We start from the raw sequence: 19,284 nt of genomic DNA on the forward strand, positions 1-19,284 counted from the left end.
TGTCCAACCTTCCTTCTGAGGAGTGGCTATAGTTGAAGTAAAAGTCACCATCAGCAGATGCTGGCAGCCTATCCGGACAGCAAGAAGCTATGCAACGGAATGCAAGCTGTGATTGTGAACTCTGGCCACTAGGTGGTGCCCTGTGCAGCAGTTTTATTCCCAAGTTTAGAGCCACATGTTGGAAGCTGGTGATCTGGAACCATACTGATGTCCTATTTTCTATCATGCTGCTCTTTCCAGCAACTTCAACATCTGAATGGCCAACAACTAACCACCGAACAGGCTAAGGTCTGGATCAGAAATGCAGAGAATGACTGCAGCATTCCCTGTGGGGACAGGGTCTAAGGCAGAGCAGCACGCTGAAGGAGTGGCGGCTGAGGCCCACTGCTGGCCCCTGGGTCACAGACAGCTCTGCCATGGTCAGGTCGCAGCCCCCCGGGGTCAGTTCCTTCATCTAGAGGAGAAGGCTTAACTAGCTGGGCGACTCTTAGCAGGCCTGCTTGCTGTCCTTTCATGGGGCAGAGACATGGAGGCAGAAAAAAAGAGGAGGCCCCTGCACTGGCTCATCTTTATTGAGCCTGCTGCTAGGCAACCACAGACATGCCTCAATCACGTCCCCTCTTCTCAGCTTCAGGTGCCTGTGTGTAAAACTGGACGGAGGTGTTAAGGAGAAAGGGTTCCAGAGGTCAACTTCCCCCATTCAAGCAGCTGACGTCTATTTTTCAGAGTAAGATGCCATGTAAGGTTTCATTAGACAAACTGGTACCCACTGCTGCTACCCAAGTAAGAACTGGAGAGCCCCAAGTCGATCTGGAAGGCACCTTCTTGCTACTCGCGTATTCTACTCTTAAAGCATTTACCAGTAATAGGACTATGGGTGCAAGAGAACAAATAAATCTGATTCGGAAGAGGTACAGCCGGAAAACCCCTGAGAAGTGAAGATAAACAGATTGTGCTTCCCGTACTTTAGACATGTTCTCAGGAGGGACCAGTCCCTCTCCAGGGGTCAGTGAACAAGGGAAGCCCCCCAACAAGGTGGACTGACGCGGTGGCTCCGACGGGCTCAAGCACAACAATGGCTGTGAGGTGGCGCAGGACCGGGCAGTGTTTCGTTGTGCTGCACACAGGGTCGCTATGAGGCGGAACTAACTCGATGGCACCTAACAGCAACAGTAACAAAAAGAGCTAATCCAAGCCATGCCAAACCTGGAACCATGAAGGAACCATGTGAGACACTGTGACTGCTACTCTGAGGTGGAAAAGCAGGTCCTTAAACCTGCAACCAACTCAGCAAGTTTTCTTTAAAGCAAAGCTGGCTATTCTGACAGACAGACTACACTTAAAATCCAACCCTCGCCTACTAGCAAACAGCAGCTAACAGTCGATTTTACTGTAACATTAACCTGTAAGCATATGTACTAAGCTATAATGCTGCTTTACAAACTCTTCACATTCCCACTGCACTGCAGATCTTAATTGCCAATGTCAATCTTTGGGAAAGAAGGAAATTATATACATTTTCTTAGAACTGAAGAGACAATACTTAAGTGTAGCTTTTGTTTTTCATATAAGTATTCTGGCCATGGCACAAAATCTTACCTAAAGAAAAAACCTCAAAAAACTATTTCTTTACCTCCATTTTTCCATCTTCTCTAAACCTTGCAAGAAAGGTGCTTTCTACTTTGGGCCCCTGATCTCTCTAATGCTATCTCACACAGCCACAGGTTTCAGCTGAGCACTGCTGTCAAAGCCACAACAGCACAAAAGCAGCACCCCGAGAGCCACTGGAAGAGGGGGCTCGCTCCCACTACTAGACAGTCTTAAAGACGATTCTTAACCTCTCTGCCACTGCCGTCCTCATGTGGAAAACAGAAGTGACAGTACCTATCTTGTTACGTGTTTTGTACACACTAAATGAGATGATGTTTGCAAGCGAGTCAACAACGCTCAGCCACAGACGTGCAAGCAGGCACTTGGTACATGACGGAGCCATTGCTTATTAGGCCTGTCTCCAGATTCCAGCTTGAACACAAAGAGATGGAAATGCTGCTAACTTTCAAAAAATTTCTGGAAAGAGATGATTCTAAAGAGTTTTGAAATGATCCCAGGAAAGCAGTCTCAAAGTGGATAAGGCAGAAAGATTCAGAAGACACAGAGAAACTTTTGGTTCTCGATAAAAGTTAAGTACGGTTCAGTTTTCTCCCTAGAAAATGGCAAAGGGAGGGAGAGGGCAGCTACCACAATGGACAAAAGTCAAGCCACCTTTCCCACAATGTCCCACTTCCTTGTACGTGGCCTGTCCTTCAGTATCCACCGCACTTCAGCTGGAGCTCGTTCACGACACTACTGTCTCCTGTGGCCCATTTACAGTGTTCATGTGCTGGAATGAAAGCCTCCACTGTAAGATGGTCACTGAAGCTCCAGTCCTCTCCCACCACACAGCCCCTAGCAGAGCACCCTGCACACCTAGAACACACAAATGACTCCAACGCAAAGTCCAGCGCTCTCATTCTCTGCCCTCAAGGACTCCCAGTTCAAACTAACATGGAAATTCATGAACAACTGATTAACGACGAAACCTAAGCAGATGCCAACACTTCTCCTCGACTTTATTCCACTGTATGACTTGACTGACAAAACAGTGACCAGATTCAAAGAGACTTGATGCTAAGCTACAGCGACATGTTGTGGGTGGCTGCTTTCTTCCCGATTACATATATCCCTAGAAAGTAACTATGGACATGAGTTGCCCACCACAGGAGCCACAAGCCACGTGTGGTGACTGAGCACTGGAAAGAAAGCAGGTCTGTCTGACCTGAGATGTGCTGTTGTGTATAATACACATTGGATTCCAAAGATGGAGTTCCTTAAAGAACGTAAATTATCTCAATGTGTTTTACACTGATTAATGTAGAAATAACATTTAAATGCATTAAGTAAAATAAAACACATCATTAAATTAATTTCACCAACTTCTTTTTACTTTTTTAATGAAGCTACTGGAAAATTCAAAAACCCGCCGTGGCTGTGACATGTGGCTCACGCTGTATTTCTACTGGCCAGCACTGTTCTGCGCAGTGAATTTTACAGTCCATGTGCCTCCCAACTTGCTGTCCAGTCAAGCTGCTGCCGAGATGAGAACCCCTCACCAGGGCGTCGTCACTACCACTGCTTGAGAGGAAATGCTCTGCGTGTCACACTTAGACACACACGTGCTTTGTGAGAATTACAAAGATCCTCTTAACACCTGGTATACCTGAATTCTCCTGAAGTTAGTATTTCTGTGCCGCATTCTAAACTCATTCATTTTTACACCCTGTGCAATACCATACAATTTTGAGTGGCTTCTCCTGGAAACAACTGCTTCCGGGGCAGCAATCAGAGAAAGGTGTGCACACAGGACCGCCTTCCTCGGCAATGGCCCCGAGCAGCAGGACGGCTGGTGAGTGAGTCACTGGGGACGAGTCTTCCAACACTTACCACTGTGACCTATCACTTAATGCTTCAGGGCAGAGGGTTAGCTGCTTTAACACAAAGAATGAAATTCAATCATCTCATCTTTTCCATGTGTTACCTACTTCAATTCTGTTTTGCTTTATCTGTGAGTTCCATGTTTGCAAAATTCTGCAGTGCAGAGTAATAAAGAAAGAAAAATGTTTAATTAAAAAAAACCACAGCAACTTGCTGGCTATCATTATTCATTTTCATATGTGTCATGCTTGAGAAAGCTTTGCATATTTTAAAAAGCTATGGATCCACTAAAGCTGTCAAAATCCAATCTCTGTACACTTCACACTTCTACATCTGAGTAAATCAGCACTACATTTATAGGTTCATAAAACTTTTTGACTCATCCCGGTGACACGGTGGTTTTTCCCCTCAATTTGTTCTCATTACCAGCTGAAGTTAATGAGAAGGTACTGAAGAATGATGAGAGAATTATGTTTCTGCTTCAGGGTGTCGGCACCAGGTACCCTGACATCCTTTCTCTCCTAGAATGTGGCTTCTCAGAATAAAGGACTAGAAGCAAAGACGTTTCTCTTTCTGTCAGCAGACAATACGCACTAGTTGATTTCAAAATGAAAACATGGAAACTTCAGCATGAATCTGAAAAAGGACCACAGGAAACCAATATTCATTCTATTCGTTGACCTAACTGTCTGGAAATTTAACACCTTATGCCCGCTCTCAGAACAGACTATCTCCCCTGAAAGTCACCTGAGCAGCATTAACACGTGGAAAGGACTATGAAAAAAATAAACATGTTTTTTCCCTATATTTTAAACCACAGAATAAAATTCTTCATTTGAAAACAAAGGAAAAGGAGTCAACTGTCAGTGTTCCTTGTGTGGGACAAGCTCCTCTTATTGCAGGAGCACCAACACACCCAAGTTCTAGTTCATGGTTAGAGTTTTGTGAGACGAGAGAGAAAAAGGAAGGGAATCTCCGACAAGGCCACGCTGAGGACGAACACTGACTGACTTACAGGCAGCAAGTTGTCCGACCTCAGTCAGGATGCTCTACTTACTTGGAGGGTAAGGAACAGCAGTCCTTCCATCCTTCCCAAGAGGCCGGTCTTCCGTCCCAACCGCAGGCATTTTAGATGAGCGTGGTGCAGGTGATGCAGCCTGGAAGACATGACTTCTGTTACAACAGAGCAGCACACCTGTCCCCAAGGACGGTGGTTGCCAACCACGTCTCCTGTACGTCTATTAAACTCTCAGTAAGAAAGGGCCCATGGCTTCCTGCACAGTCTTCACAGGGCAAGCTCCTAGAAATGCCAGCAGCAAGTGAGACAACAGAGCCGGCTGCAAACTTATCAAGCAGGGGACTCCAAGTGCTTGTGCCTTTTCTCTGTGGACCTGAGGAGGGCAGACCATGCCCATGCAAGTAGGGCCTGTACACCTTCAGCAAATCCTTCCACCCCAGTCACTAGAAGAGCCCTTTCCAGACTCCCTCATATGAGGGTGGTGCCTCCAACCAGACTTGGCAACGGGTCTGGTTTCCCTCTGTTTGGCTCAAGACCTCCAAAGCTAGTAATCTTCTCCTTTCACCATGACAAGCCATGATCTTCTAAACCTATTTCAGCAGTTATTGTTCGTCTTCACAAAAATAACCTTACCATATAAAATTACTGACATATACAGGAGGGCCTTCCCTGATCTGGTGTTAACAGTCCCTTACAGGCAAAGTATCTTTAAGAATTCAAACGAATTAAGGGAGAAAAGAAAAAGAGGATCATTCCAAATAGAAGGACTTTGGTTCTATTTATTTTACAGTTATACCATGTCAGAGAATGGAAATATAAAATTAAATTCAAAGACATGTGAGATGGAACCCTGACAAATGCCAACTCCAGTTCCCAGTGAGATGAATTAGCCAACGACTCTAAGACAGACTGCTCACAGGATGAAACGTTAGGCTACAAGTCACAGGAAAGCAGAACACTCCTTTCAGAGAAACAAAAATTAGATTTAAGATGTCCAGTTGTCCTTTGCCGATTGGTATTACTAAAAACATACTCTGAAACCTAGCCCAACAGCCAATCATAATTTATGAAGAAGCACTACAAGGGCTCAGGATAGAGGTGAGGCGTCACCAGGGATGGTGGCTATGAGTAAATTGGCCACTCCACACCACCTGTTCTTCTCCCATCCTCTGTCCTCCATCCCCCTCTATCTGCTCTGTGACTCCTTTTCTATTTGTTCTTTGTTCCTACCCTGCCCACCAAAGATCTGTCCTAACTTGTAAGTATCCTAAGGCAATCTGTGGCTTGAGGGAGACAGACGCATTCAGAAAGGCCTCCAATGCCTGGATCAGCAACAAGGACATTTGCCATTTCTTTTCCACCAAAGGGTTTCACACTGTCATGTCCCTCTCATGTCCTCACGTCACACATTCAGGTCCTTGTGTTTCAATACAACCAGATTACCAGACAGTAGTCCTGCTTTCTGCCAATAAGAATGACTTTAAAAAAAAAAACAACAAAAAACTAGAACTTGCCCCATCAGGTCAGTTCCATACCTGCCCACACCTAGCAGCCATCAGAGAACACACTACAGGTATACTATAGTTGGAAGTTCAAAGGTCTGAGCCTGCCCAAAAGTCTTCTGAACCCCCTTTCTCTCTTCCTAGAAAACAGATCAATAGTCTGTTCACTGTCCCCCAACATCCTTTTAGTTCATCGTTGGTATCAAGGCTCAGACAAGCCTCAAACAAGGGTCCCTCCTTGCCTTTCTCTGACCCATCATTTTCTACATTGCAAGTCAAACCCATTGTGTGAGGCCATTATGGACTCATTGTCTCTGAAATACCCGTAACACGAATGGTGTATATTATCTGTGAAGCAGATACATTTTATTTTAAAGTGACTGTGCCTCACCAATGTGATTGCTCCTCAGCCCTCAAGCCTTACCTTCAACAGTGCTTCCCTGTCACTTTGTACTTGAACCTACAGCATCTTTAGATTCAAGTCTATCACTACAGACACTGCAGTAAGTATACTGCAACCTTATGGACATGTTATTTCTCCTTAAGTCAGTGAGTACCTCAAGTTTAAGGGGGTAATTTAATCTTATCTGTAACCTCAATGGCTAGGTGTAGGACTCTTCACAAAGGAACTGATCATCAAATAATTAACAACGCATATAAAGTGGATTGGTGGGGAAAGCTAAAGAAATCAATGAAAGAAAGAAAAAATAAGTAAGCTGACATCCTTGAAAAGAAGGTCTGTCTTACTCATCTCTAGGCTGCCAGAAATAAATGGGCACTTAACGTAGTTGTACACGAATAACGGATGAATTACACAGGTTTTTTGCAAACCACACAACCCCCTCACATGTTAGTTTCCTAGGTGTGCTATGTGCATTACTTACATAGGTGTGCTTTACATGGAAAAAATACGGCCTATTTGCCCAAAGAACAGAGGGGGCTAGGAGGACAAGGACCCCGATTTCCAGACTCAGCCCAGCCATTCTCTGCAGAATCAGTTCTTCTTGTCTGTCACTTCAATCATGATGTCCTGTATCCTTTAACTTCTATGTGTATAAATTCTACTTCCTTTCAATGATGCCGCCTTCCTAAAACACATCTATTAGATTTGCATGATACAGCTCTTGGAATGCAGACTGACCTCTGACCTCTGAGATAAACAAAAAGTTGTATGCGCATTTCTAGAACTGACCTGGCGGGACTACATAGCAAGTTTCTATCAGTCCCATGGGATTTAGGTCTTATTAAAATAAGCATGAAAAGTGATGATCTTTACAACAGGAGTAACACTAATGAAAAAGGTCATCAACAAAATCCAACAGGCAGAGATACTACACTGGTAAGGCTGGGAATTCTCAGTAAGCCAGCATGTTTTAAGAACTCTCAACACCTGAGATAAGAGCTCCCAAATGCAATAGCTGAAACTACAAAGAGACACTGCAGCGATGTCATAAAGTCCTTCCTTGCTGGGTAATCTCTGTATGGGAAGCAATGGCAGACTCACCCCAAGTTCGTCGTCATCAGAATTATCAAAGATGTTGTCTAAGTCATGCAGGGAAGGTGCCAAATCTGTCACCTGCGTAAGGCTACTGGAGCCAGCTCTGCCAGCAGCGTTATCCTGCCGGACATCTGCGGGAAAGGAGGCAGAGGGACCAGAATGAGCGGCTTCGCCGAGGGACGGGGAGTGAGGGGAGGACAGGGGTCTCAATGCACGCGCCCTGCCTGGGAATACGTTCCCTGCAGTTTTAATTCAATTTACAGACTGTTATTTCCAAATACATCTATCAGTTTGGAAAGGAACTGAAAAACAATCTATGAAAAATGGACTAAAGATGAAGTCAAATCATTGCTACTGCAATAAGCATATAATCTAAAACTGAGAAGCATCGCCCTTACATTTTATCTTAGCAACAATCCAAGTGAGGCAGATAATCATTGTACACACCTGTTTTAGTAGCAGAACTGAAAATAGACATGGCATTTTTCCCATCAGGCACCGGCGTGGAATGACCTGGTGTAGTGACATCCTTGGTACCAAATCCATCCTCTGACTGTATAATAAATTCAGCCAAACAAAACACATGAACACCAACCCAAAGTGTGGGATATGAGGGAGAACACAAAGAATTAGAGGGAGAATGGAACGGGTTATGAGCACACGTATGATCAACCATGGTCTATGCCACCAAAGGAAACAAAGATGCCCTTTTTCCTGAATGTGCACAGAACCGAGAATGCCCCCACTTCTCCCTGAACCCAATGGGACACTGAGTACATCAGGGTTTCAGGCCCAGATGGCAACTGGGAGCTTTGGATTACGGACTGGTCACGGTGTTAAAAGCTGCCTTTTGTGACATCTTAGATGCAGAGCTGTGGCTCATGCTTTCAGGATCTAAACAGGCCTTTGTAAGGGAGTCCATGAAACATCCCTGGACTAAACTGGCCTCTCTTAATTGGCTTCTTCCCTCTACTCTCAAGACCACTCTGAAGGACCCAGCATTTCACAATGTCTCAGAGTGCAGCCTAAAGACAGCAGACACGACCAGTACTGATCGGCACAATGATGGAACCAGTAAAATTAACACTAAATGTCAGTGAGAGACATAGGTAAAGCGCTCAGTAAACACAGCAAGCGCTCAATAAACAGGAGGTAGTGCAAACTGTTTTCTCTTGCCATTTCAAGTATTTTTGAATATACTTATAGAGAAATAAGCATGGAGCATAGGCCAACGAGAATTAGCGTATGAGAGGAAACATGCGTCAGAGGAGCTATGGCCTGGGAAACGTGAGGCTTCACTGATGCTCGGCTGACTTTTAAACAAAGGTGAGCCATGACATAAAGAGGGACACCACGCTGTTCAGTACCATAGTACCAAGAGCATGAACATGGGGGCAGAGCAGTCAGGCGAGACTATCGCAAACATTCTGCCTCAGACGTCTTCCTGCACGTGTTGTGTCGCCATAGACAAAAACCCACATCATGCATGACTCGCTCCAGGTCAAATGGTACCTTATTCTTTTTCAGGGAATCTTTCTCTGTCCCTTGCTTGCATTTCTTGTTTGCTGTGAAGATGTATTTTATGTCACCATCCTCAAAGGTGTATGGGTCATTGACTTCTCCCAAACTGTCCCCAGGTTGTTGGCTTAGAGGCAACGGGTCAAGGATGTGCAGTGGCTGCATCTGGGGCTGCTTGTCTTGCCAGATTTTGAACCGTTTGTTAGGTTGTGCTAAGAGTCTGAAAGGGAAAATAAATGATGACTGAAGCAACATTAACAAGGTGAAATGATTAGAAACAGAGCTACACCTGTGATCAGAAGTGTTCATAAAGCTTAAACTAAAAAGCACATCTACTTAGTGGTGTTCTTTCAGATGTAATATTCACAATTAAATACATCTCAGTAGGCTTTGCCAAGGATACGGTTTTTCCCTCTGATTCCATGGCTCTGGGGACAGACTCCCCGTGTTCAAATTCCATCCATGTCATTTACTAACTGTGACCTCAGCATCTCAGCTATGAAATTAGGATAATAATATGGTTTTGTTAGAGATTAAGTGAGATAATCTATGTAAGGTGTTTATAATAATGGGCTGCTCAGGAGTGCTATTAAGCATCCCGTGTTCTTACCAGATGCATGCTGCGTACCCGAATGCACGCAAAGCCTTCCTCCCAACTGTCAGCCTACAAAGGAGGAGCTCACAGCAGTAAGGAGAGACTCAATACAGACAGAGGTAGGTTGTGTGATTAAAAAAACAGTAGATTTAAAAAAAAAAAATCATACTAAGACGCCACAAGGAGCCTTTCAGTGTTTCAATAACCGCACGTATTGCAAGAAGGACAAGGCATCTGACTACTAAGCAAGTCCTCTGCGTGCAGTCTGGGATGGCGAAGCAGCCCACCTCGTCAGCTCTGAGTGTCAGTGGGCGCAGCTAAGGCCCTGGTGCTCAGGCACCTGAGCCCTGGGTGGGGCCTGAGGCCGCGCAGGAGCGGCCTTACCTTTGCAGTGCCGTGCTCTCTGCGTTCACCTCCATTTTGGTATCACATCTCTCACCCTGGAGCTCTGGAGGCCTGAACTCAGCATCATCACTGGCAGGGAGACAGTAACTGTGCCACCACTTATCTGAGGACTCCGGGTTTGAGGGCCTGATCCCACAATATAAGGCCGTCTCGCTGACCTCTGCCATCAGAGGCAGTCTTTGGCCTACGAGGACAGTTCTGTCATCCAGAGTGGATAACTGCTGCAGCTCTAGCCCATTTCCATAGAGGGCTGGATTCACAGGGACAGACGGGGGGTCCAAACTCTCTGTTTCCTGACCCCGTGGCTGTGGGCTGAGTGTTGGCGGCAGAGGGGAAATAGGGGAACGAGGAGAATCCATAGGATTCAGATCCATCTGCTTGCTTGTATTTCTGGAAGGCACGGCCATTTGCTTATCATACTTCCTGCTGCTGGACACCTCTAAGGAGGAGTCTATCCCCGCCAACCCCAGCTTCTGCCCTGCTGTATCCTGCTCCATGCATAACTCTTCGGCCACAGACGGCCTATGGTGAAATGGTATCAAAGGTCTCTTTTGCAACTTGTCTCCTTTTTCCTGTCTTTCTGTTGTTTTGTGCTTAGAAGCAGCAGGAGGTGGTAAAGATGAAGATGATGATGGTCCTGCACTGAGCCCTGGTTGATTTATTGTGAGAGGTCGACTGGGTCCTACTGCACAACGTTTTAAAAGTTTATGCCTGAAATGAGAATTAAAATAAAGTCAACAAACACACAGATGAAAACGACTGCATCAGCTAAACATCATAAAAGAGATGTCTTTCATGGGTTATGTCATTTTCAGCTACATCAGATGCACTAATACAGCTAACAGAACTCCAGGTTTTAATTAAATATAATTAAATATATGACTAATTATGTGTTAATGTAAATAAGTATTAAACTATGTATATTAACTTAATATAGAGAATTAAATATAATTTCATTTTAAAGAACCATTTAAGGAATGCAACATACCCTGATAAACAGTGGTGATGCATCTATCACACACAAGTTAAGCAGACAGGAGAAGAACTTAGCAAGAAGGGTAAACTACAAGACTGCTAACCCCTACATAAGGACTGATTGGAAAATTTCCAAATCCTTCAAATTTGACAAAGGCCTCAGATAACCTATTCATCCTACATCTGAAATCATGAGACTGTCTACCCCCCCAAAAGCTCTGTAATTCCTATACAGAACACTCTACTAACTGTAACACAAAATGACTGACAATGGCTTGTCGTGTTGTAAACCAGAAATAAAATATTATGCAATTCCCTCCTGATGCGAAACTAAGATGATGGGTCAGTCCTAACAACATTTGAAAGGATAAGTTGATTCAAGACTTCATGTGCCACTATTATCTAAGGAAGAAGGAATGAAAGACAACTTTGAATCCTACAGACACATGTTAAAAGGAGACAGAGGTAAAAGGTTGTGAGTGACAATTAAGACAATACATGTACACAAATGCACTTGAGCCATGAAAGCAGGAACAGCAAGTCTGCTCACATCCTAACACACTTCTTGCAGGAACAGCAAGTCTGCTCACATCCTAACACACTTCTTGGCGAGCATGAGTATGAGAAATTGCTCAGCCGATGATGCCAAGGTTTAATCTGTGCAACAAAGTTATATAGTAGGTCAACCACATCTTCCCACTATACAAATCACTGCCAGGGAAAAACGTAAGCTTTCCTGCTGGTGGAGCAGTAACTCTCTGAGGCCACTGGGGTGGCATTAAATTACCGCTGCATTGCGCTCAATGATGCCCTAGTGGGCAGTCAAATGGATTTGTGTGGCATAATGGGATGGTTTAGTGGGACAGCAGGATGGCCACCCTGCCCCATAAGACCATTAAACAGTGTGAGGAGTAGGCCATCCCATTATGGGTTTGGTAATCCTGTAGGAGATAATCTCAAAACACTCTAAAAAAAATCCTGACTTCAGAGAAGGCTGTCTTCGCATAAAGCTATTGATGATTCAGCCAAGAGCGTACTCTTAAGTACCAAAGGCACAGTGCTGCAGGGTCTAGGAACCTCTCCTCTGACAGTAACTCCAGAAGGTCTTCTCAGGGTACACATTTTGAAACTGAAGCTTCAGAAGTCTTCGACATTAAACTTTCTGATTTGGACTTTCTCAGAGAATATTTAACCGCACTAAAATATTTTCTGGCTGCCTTTTCCAAGTAAGGACTTTTTCGCAAGTGGCTAATCTTACAAAGTCGGTATTTCCAACTGTACTTCCCCACTCAGCTACACTGTGAAATGGTTATCATTAAGAATAAGCCAGCAGGTAACAGACCACACCACCAATCTCTACACAGGAAAGGGCTAGGACTGAAGCTGGATATAGGAAGACCACAAAGGACTGGGGTGTGAAGGAGCCAAGTCATCCAGAAACACGGCGGCCAAGAGGAGGGGAAGAGAGCGCACAGAACAGACATTTTCAAAGGAAGTCACTGAGAAAGGCGGTCACAGATGAAATCTAGAAAATGAAGGGAAAAAATAAGGCTTCTGAGCTGAGAAAACTGTGTGACAAAAATGACTGAAACAGGGTACAGGGTACCTGGTTTGTGGGGAAAAGACATGTCAACATGAACAAGATTTCTGAAAAGCAGACCCCAACAAACAAACACATGAGACCAGAGTACACGCGAACAGTCAGTGTGCAGGTCGGTATCCGGAACGGTGGCCTGGTGTGCAGAGCTTCGAATCAGACCAGAGACTCCAGCAAGAAAATGTTAAAGGACAATTGGGGGCTTTATTGGGTTTATACCTGAGGTGTTCCCCCAAAAAAGAAATTCAAAGGAGCTAATAAAAATGTAATACAGATCAATAAACAGGTTATTTTTAAAAAGAAAAAATAATCTAGATCAAGAAAAAGAACAGGAAAGAGTAAGACGAAGGTACAAGTGAAGTTTAGTCTCTCCATTGAGATCCTATGCACTTGCTAAAGGTGGACCATGACTCACTCAGCTGTGAACATTTTCAAAATCAACGTTAACAGAAAAATAGTTTTTGTTCCATAAGTCACAACAGCTTAGAGACAAAACTAAAACAAATATTCCACTGTAGTATACTATTTTTATCCCAAGATCAGAGAGTATTCTCACATCCTTAGAGAAAGAAAATCCATTACCACCAAGTTGATTCTGACTCCTAATGACCCTGTCAGAGAAGCCCACAGGGTTTTCAAGGCTGTAAATCATTATTGGAAGCAGACTGCCTCATCTTTTTCCCCACAGAGTGGCTGATGGGTTTGAACTGCCAACCTTATGGTCAGTAACTGAGTTTTAACTACTGAACCACCAGAGCTCCTCCGTCCTTAGAAAAATTTGGAGACTTAATGAGCAAACAACTTCTTCAAAAACACCCTCCCAGAACAGTCAAGCATGGACCTTCCTTAGGCTGATGCTTGCAACTTTTCAACAAGAGGTTGACTCCCAAGGCAGAGCCTGAAGAAACAGAATCAACTTAGAGGGGCGAACAGAAGGAGGGTATCAAACTATTCTACTGACTAAAAGCTCCAGTGCCCACACATAGGCCTGCATATATTCTCAGGGGTATCTGAATCACCTTCCCACCCTGGAGTCCATTCGCTCAGGCCACGTTAAGAACCTCTGATCTAAACCAGAGGAGCAGATGGCTGACTTCTGAACATACATCTCTCAACAGAACTTAAATTGAGCAAGACCCAATTCAAACACACACAGCTTAGAAGCAGAGCTAGTCTAAGCTGTCCATCCATTACATGAAGATTCATCACTACACGTTCTAACGGTCAACTGAGCTGGGGGTGAGGCAGACATCCACTTAAGAAGTTTAAGAATCCTGAAGAAGGCTCATGATAGAACAGGATTCTTAACCACCACAAGGAGTGGGAGTCAAGAAACTATCCATGAGGAGCACAAAACTTTCCTTCCAACAAAAAGCTACTCAAACATTAAGTGGATGAGCAGGCAAGAAACCATGACAACAGCAATTTGAGCAAATTTTAGCAGGTTTCACCCAATATCTACTTCAGTCATCAAAACACATCATCACCACCACCAACCACAACAAAAAATAAATTCTCTCTAGAAGGTCTACTTACTCCAAATTCTATTTAATTCATGTCTACCTGTTTGCAAGATGGCAAATTTAGAGTCGTTAAAGTAATTTAAAAGGAAGGATACTGTCAAACCAGCACCTTTGGTTGTGAAGTAGCTAACCTGCAGAAATTTGCCAGCAAGATCCGCTAACAGGGCCACTAACAGGGCCAGCTGTCGAATAAGCTGCTTTCCGAGTCCTGACAATGTGACAGCATCATCTGCATGTAAGAAAAGACTGCCCTCTTCCTCCTCTACTGGAGAGAAGGAAAGATAAAAAACAAAAGCAAAACACAGACAGGAAAGAAGTGGTCTGAGAGGCCTGGAGAAGAGCCAGCCACACGGGCCATCACTCCGTCCCTATAGCTGTGCCTTTTGACTACCCACCTGGAACAAGAACAGCTAACTCTCTGGGTTGGATCCACAAAATCCCAGGTAGCAGGATTGTTAGCAGGCTCTTCTTCAAGAGTTGGAGTTGACATCTGGCTCCTCCTGAAAGGGTTGGAAACGTGACTCATGGTAAACAGCAGATCATGCTTATGCTCTGGGGGGAGGGGCATTACGAGGCATGAATGTGTGACATGTAGTGATGGCACCCTGCTGCCATACCCAGAGCAGCCAAAGTAACAAGCCACCACTGTCCCAGGCACCAGAAAAAGCAGCATTCTTTTCGTAAAATTTAGCGTTTTAACATGGGTGGCATACACAGGACTTAACACAGCATCTAGCACTCTTAGTTGTTGTTTTAAAAAAGAAAAAAAGCACCCTAAATTATGTAGAAATAACCTAGAAAATTAAGGAAAAAATTAACTTTCCACAGCATCCATACATTGCAGCCCTGTGACAGACTGTTTAAATCACTTGCGATGTTCCTCTAATATCTACTAGCATTCAAGGACAGTGCTCCACCACTGTTACAGCAACTCAAAGAGAAAAGATGGAGGTTCCCCACATGTCACTGATAACTGGCTGCAAAAAGCAGATGCCCACAATCCACAGGGACGGCCAGGCCGCAGGTGCCCGCCGCCCCCAGGGACGGCCAGGCCGCAGGTGCCCGCTGTCCATGGGGATGGCCAGGCTGCAGGTGCCCGCCGCCCTTGGGGATGGCCAGGCCGCAGGTGCCCACTGTCTGGGGATGGCCAGGCTGCAGGTGCCCGCCACACACAGGGATGGCCAGGCGGCAGGAGCCCGCCATCCATGGGGACAGCCAGGCTGCGGGTGCCCACCACATACGGGGATGGCCAGGCTACAGGTGCCTACCATCCATGGGGACAGCCAGGCAGCAGGTGTCCACCATCCATGTAACAGCCAGGCAGCAGGTGCCTGCCACACAGAGGGACGGCCAGGCGGCAGGTGCCCACCACACACACAGACAGCCAGGCAGCAGGCAGTGTATGGAGTGGCTGGTCTGGCCACAGCTGACCCCACCAAGTGCTCAAAGGCAGCTACGCAGGGAGCTCCTGCCCTCCACCCTCCCCAGCCTCCTTGGTGTGTCTCAACCCTGCTCTGTGCTGCTGACAGAGGGACTGGTGGAGGTGAAAGGTTGAGGGTGACAAAAATCAAAGAAAATGTTAACCTGGAAATTATCTAGGAACTGTCGATAGAAGTGAAAATATTCTGGATCGATTATATCGATTATTCCAAAGGAAAGGCTTTCTTTAAGCAACCAGAGATGTCTTTTTAATTCTAGAAGGTGACATGTGATTTTCAATGGCAATGATTTTAGATTTTATCTCCTACTTCTTCTGCAGCCTACTCTAAAACCGATCCATCGGGAATAAATATACAGCATGAATGTGCTAAAAGCTTGGTCCAAAGGACAGGTTTTAACTCTGTACATAAAAATGTGAACAGGAGCTGCTTATGTAACGTGTCACTGACTTCCAAACGAGCAGAGATATGGGTAGTTATTGACAAGGATGCCCACAGGTATTCTGTTCCAGAGAATCAAAACTTGTCGGTTTACCCAGATCCGCCAAAAGTAGGCATCTCACTCATATTATGAACAGATAAAAAAATGTACTGACTATTTTTACATATAATCTTGATGAGCGGAACAGCTTTTATGGACTATTATTTGTCACTTGCATTTAACAATTAAAAGAATCCTAAGTAGTCTGTTCTTAGAATCATTTCTCCCCCTTTTCCAAAAATAAATTAAGAGAAATAAGGTAGGCTGGTCAATGGTCGAGCAGAGCACCCTGAATCAACACGGAGCACAGCAGCTACCTTGCCCTCTAACAGTCATCAGCTCAGCTCAGCTCAGATTCTATTTCCAACTAAAATGTAAGGACAGTGGACAAAACATAGCAAAGAACGCCACTTCCCTTGTAGTCAGAACATTCATAACCTGATACACAAAGGACACCAAACCCACTGAGAACGGCCTGGCACTCAGGCTGCACCTCTGAGCCATCAGGGTGACCACCATGGAGACGATCATCACGCCTACCTTCCGACGACCAAGACCTTCAACAAGTCCCTGGATAATCCCACTGAGAACAGCAAATGCTTTTAACTTGAACATCTTTGTGTTGAATTTTATTTTGTGACATTCTAAATAGATGAAAAGGCCAATCCAATGACCTCTCAAGTTTGAGAGGCTACTATACCGTGACCCACACATAATCCAAAAGACATACTTGGACTGGGTTCTGTTGAGGATGCATTCCTTCCAGACTCGATGGACCATGTGATTGTGGAGTTTTGGAGGAATCTTCCCCGATCTCTTTGGACTGTGCATAGTTATCATCCCTCCCTCTTGGGAAACCAGGTGACTGACAGCACTCTGCGTACCTCCACTCTCACCTGGAAAAGAAAGACAATTTGGAATGACAGAATTCTCTAGAAAGGCCTTCCGGTGCATAGACAGCTGGCTTATGTAACATCGATATGCATTTTAATTGTTAAAACTCATTCCTGTAGCGTTGCTCCTACCCCTGGACACCCCCACTATCTGCGGCTATGAGTATGCACTGTGCACTGTGTCTCTGTGTGCTTCCTGAAGTTGCTGCCATCATCACATCCACACTCACACACAGAATCCACAAGATCTGCAGAGATGGTCCTATTTCACAAGTCTTGGACACATGTAACAAACAAGGGCGCATGTCACAATATTAAAGATGGGAACATAGCTGGATGTCTGAAATTAACAACAAATACGCTGAAGACAGGACTGAGCAGTAGAGGGAGCTTTCTGCTCATGTATGTGAACGGTTGTGTAACTCCACACAGCGCCTAGAACAGGAGAACGATGTTAAGTAGGTGAATGGCTGTGTAACTCCACACAGCGCCTAGAACAGGAGAACGATGTTAATGGCATGAAGCTTTCAACAAGGTCAAATTTCAAATTTGTGTGCAGAACTGTTTGTCCTTACGCCTGACACTATTTATGAAAGCTTAGCACTAAAACACTGAAAGAGGTTGTCTTGACATTTTATACAGAGCATTATGAATCCACTGGTTTCTCTACTGACTCTACTTAGATTTTCCAAAGACAGCTGGTATGAAATTAATTCTTTTCCACTCGGCCCACTATGATTACTGATAATATTGGCTATTAGTTACTGTATGAGTATTTACTAATACAACATAAATACTAAAGTCAATTTCCATTAATAAATTCATCATTGTATTCATCTATTTGATTTAATCAATATATTGCTGGCTTTATTCTCAGCAGAACATGATACAAACATCCGTACAGAAATAATCAATCTCAAGCTTCATGGAAAACCTCCACTCTCACCTGAAGGAGACAGACGTCATCGCTTGCGCCATAAACTAAGTATTTTTAACAATGAAAGAAAAAATCCCAGATGCTTAATGTTTGGAGGAACTGAAGCTTTCTTGTTCCCCAGAAAAGTATCATTATATTAAAATGAGATAAATTAAAAGATACAAGAAATTTGGTCTTTCACTGCTACCTTTTATTTTTAAAGTTTCCAGAGTTGGTTCATGCTATAAAATATTTCAGTTTTACAACTGATTTTTAAATGCCTACTATGAAACAAGGCAAAGTGAAAAAAGAAACAGAAATAGGTAACCTAGCCCTTCTTTCCCCAAATATCCTACAGTGTAGCTAAAGAGATCAAATGCCCACGGCATCATAAAGGGATAGTTTATGATCAAAAAAGAAAGGGGCTGGAGAAAACAAGGCAAAGAGACTTTTCTGATTAAAGTTAGGTTAATGCTTTCAGGAGGAATTACAAAAGGCTCGTTGTAGTTATGTTGTTAAGTGTATGTGGAATGTTGTTACCCTAATTATCTCCACACATCAAGCAGGAGAGGAAAGCTGATGTCCCTATCCAGGTGAAGGTTTGAGAGTGATTTCACTGATGGTATCCAGGTGAAGGTTTGAGTGATTTCACTGAAACAAGCTGATCTCCTAGGCACCCTGCAATCTAAGAGACTCATGGCCATGTCAGAGAACAAACTAACCCACTGTAACTACAGGCAGGAAATCACGGCGATGCTAAAAGCTAGTCCACCACAGAATGGAAGGCTGAGTAGGACTGTCTTGGATGCAGCATTAAGGGTCCTAAACCATGATCCAACATGCTACGATGAGAAAACTGAGGCAAGTTCCTTGTATCCACTACAAAGCTACCAGCAGCTTTTTATTTAGAGTTAAATGGGGCATCAGGGGACTTACCCAGGACTTGGCACATATAGAGACTTAAAGGGAAAGGAGTTTACAGATGCACGGTTATGAATCCACAGTGAAAGCCACAATCAACAAAACCTCTTATTTGTAGGACTGTGAATTTGATAACTTGTACCCGCCGTTCAGAGGTCGGCACTAGAGCAAAAGCGCCAAGTACACAGCAGGCCCTCAAGTCTCAGTCGCACACAAATTTCACCAAGCACCAAGCAAAACAGAAACAATCAAAATAAACCGGTATCTTAAAAATTTAGTGTCACTATTAAAAATCCAAACTCTGGTATGAAATGTGGTAAAACTTTTAAAAATAATATTGGGAAGTCCAGTTTTTTAATTAACGTATCTCCCTGATGATGATCACTATAAAAGTCCATGAAAAATTAGTTCAAGTCTAAAGGACCACAAACCACACCTCCACTAGCCTGAGACCAGAACTAGATGGCGCCCAGCTACCGCTACCAACCATTCTGATCAGAATCACACAGGTCCCGAACAGAGTGGGAGAAGA

General features: G+C 44.2%; 1 protein-coding gene across 1 annotated transcript in view; it reads right to left on the minus strand.

Annotated features, from left to right (window-relative positions):
- MED13L (mediator complex subunit 13L) overlaps positions 1 to 19,284 on the minus strand; it is a 314,961-nt gene that overhangs the window by 39,580 nt on the left and 256,097 nt on the right. The window contains exons 8-14 of the mRNA XM_042780578.1: positions 16,753 to 16,918; positions 14,498 to 14,602; positions 9,987 to 10,718; positions 9,002 to 9,227; positions 7,937 to 8,042; positions 7,496 to 7,620; positions 4,529 to 4,628 (exon numbers count right to left, since the gene is read on the minus strand). Coding sequence (XP_042636512.1) covers positions 4,529 to 4,628; positions 7,496 to 7,620; positions 7,937 to 8,042; positions 9,002 to 9,227; positions 9,987 to 10,718; positions 14,498 to 14,602; positions 16,753 to 16,918 — 1,560 coding nt within the window. The remainder of the gene's footprint in view (positions 1 to 4,528; positions 4,629 to 7,495; positions 7,621 to 7,936; positions 8,043 to 9,001; positions 9,228 to 9,986; positions 10,719 to 14,497; positions 14,603 to 16,752; positions 16,919 to 19,284) is intronic.

The sequence above is a fragment of the Orycteropus afer genome, unplaced genomic scaffold, assembly GCF_000298275.1.
Source record: "Orycteropus afer afer isolate SDZICR_OR568_19922 unplaced genomic scaffold, OryAfe1.0 scaffold00048, whole genome shotgun sequence".
Lineage (NCBI taxonomy): Eukaryota > Metazoa > Chordata > Mammalia > Tubulidentata > Orycteropodidae > Orycteropus > Orycteropus afer.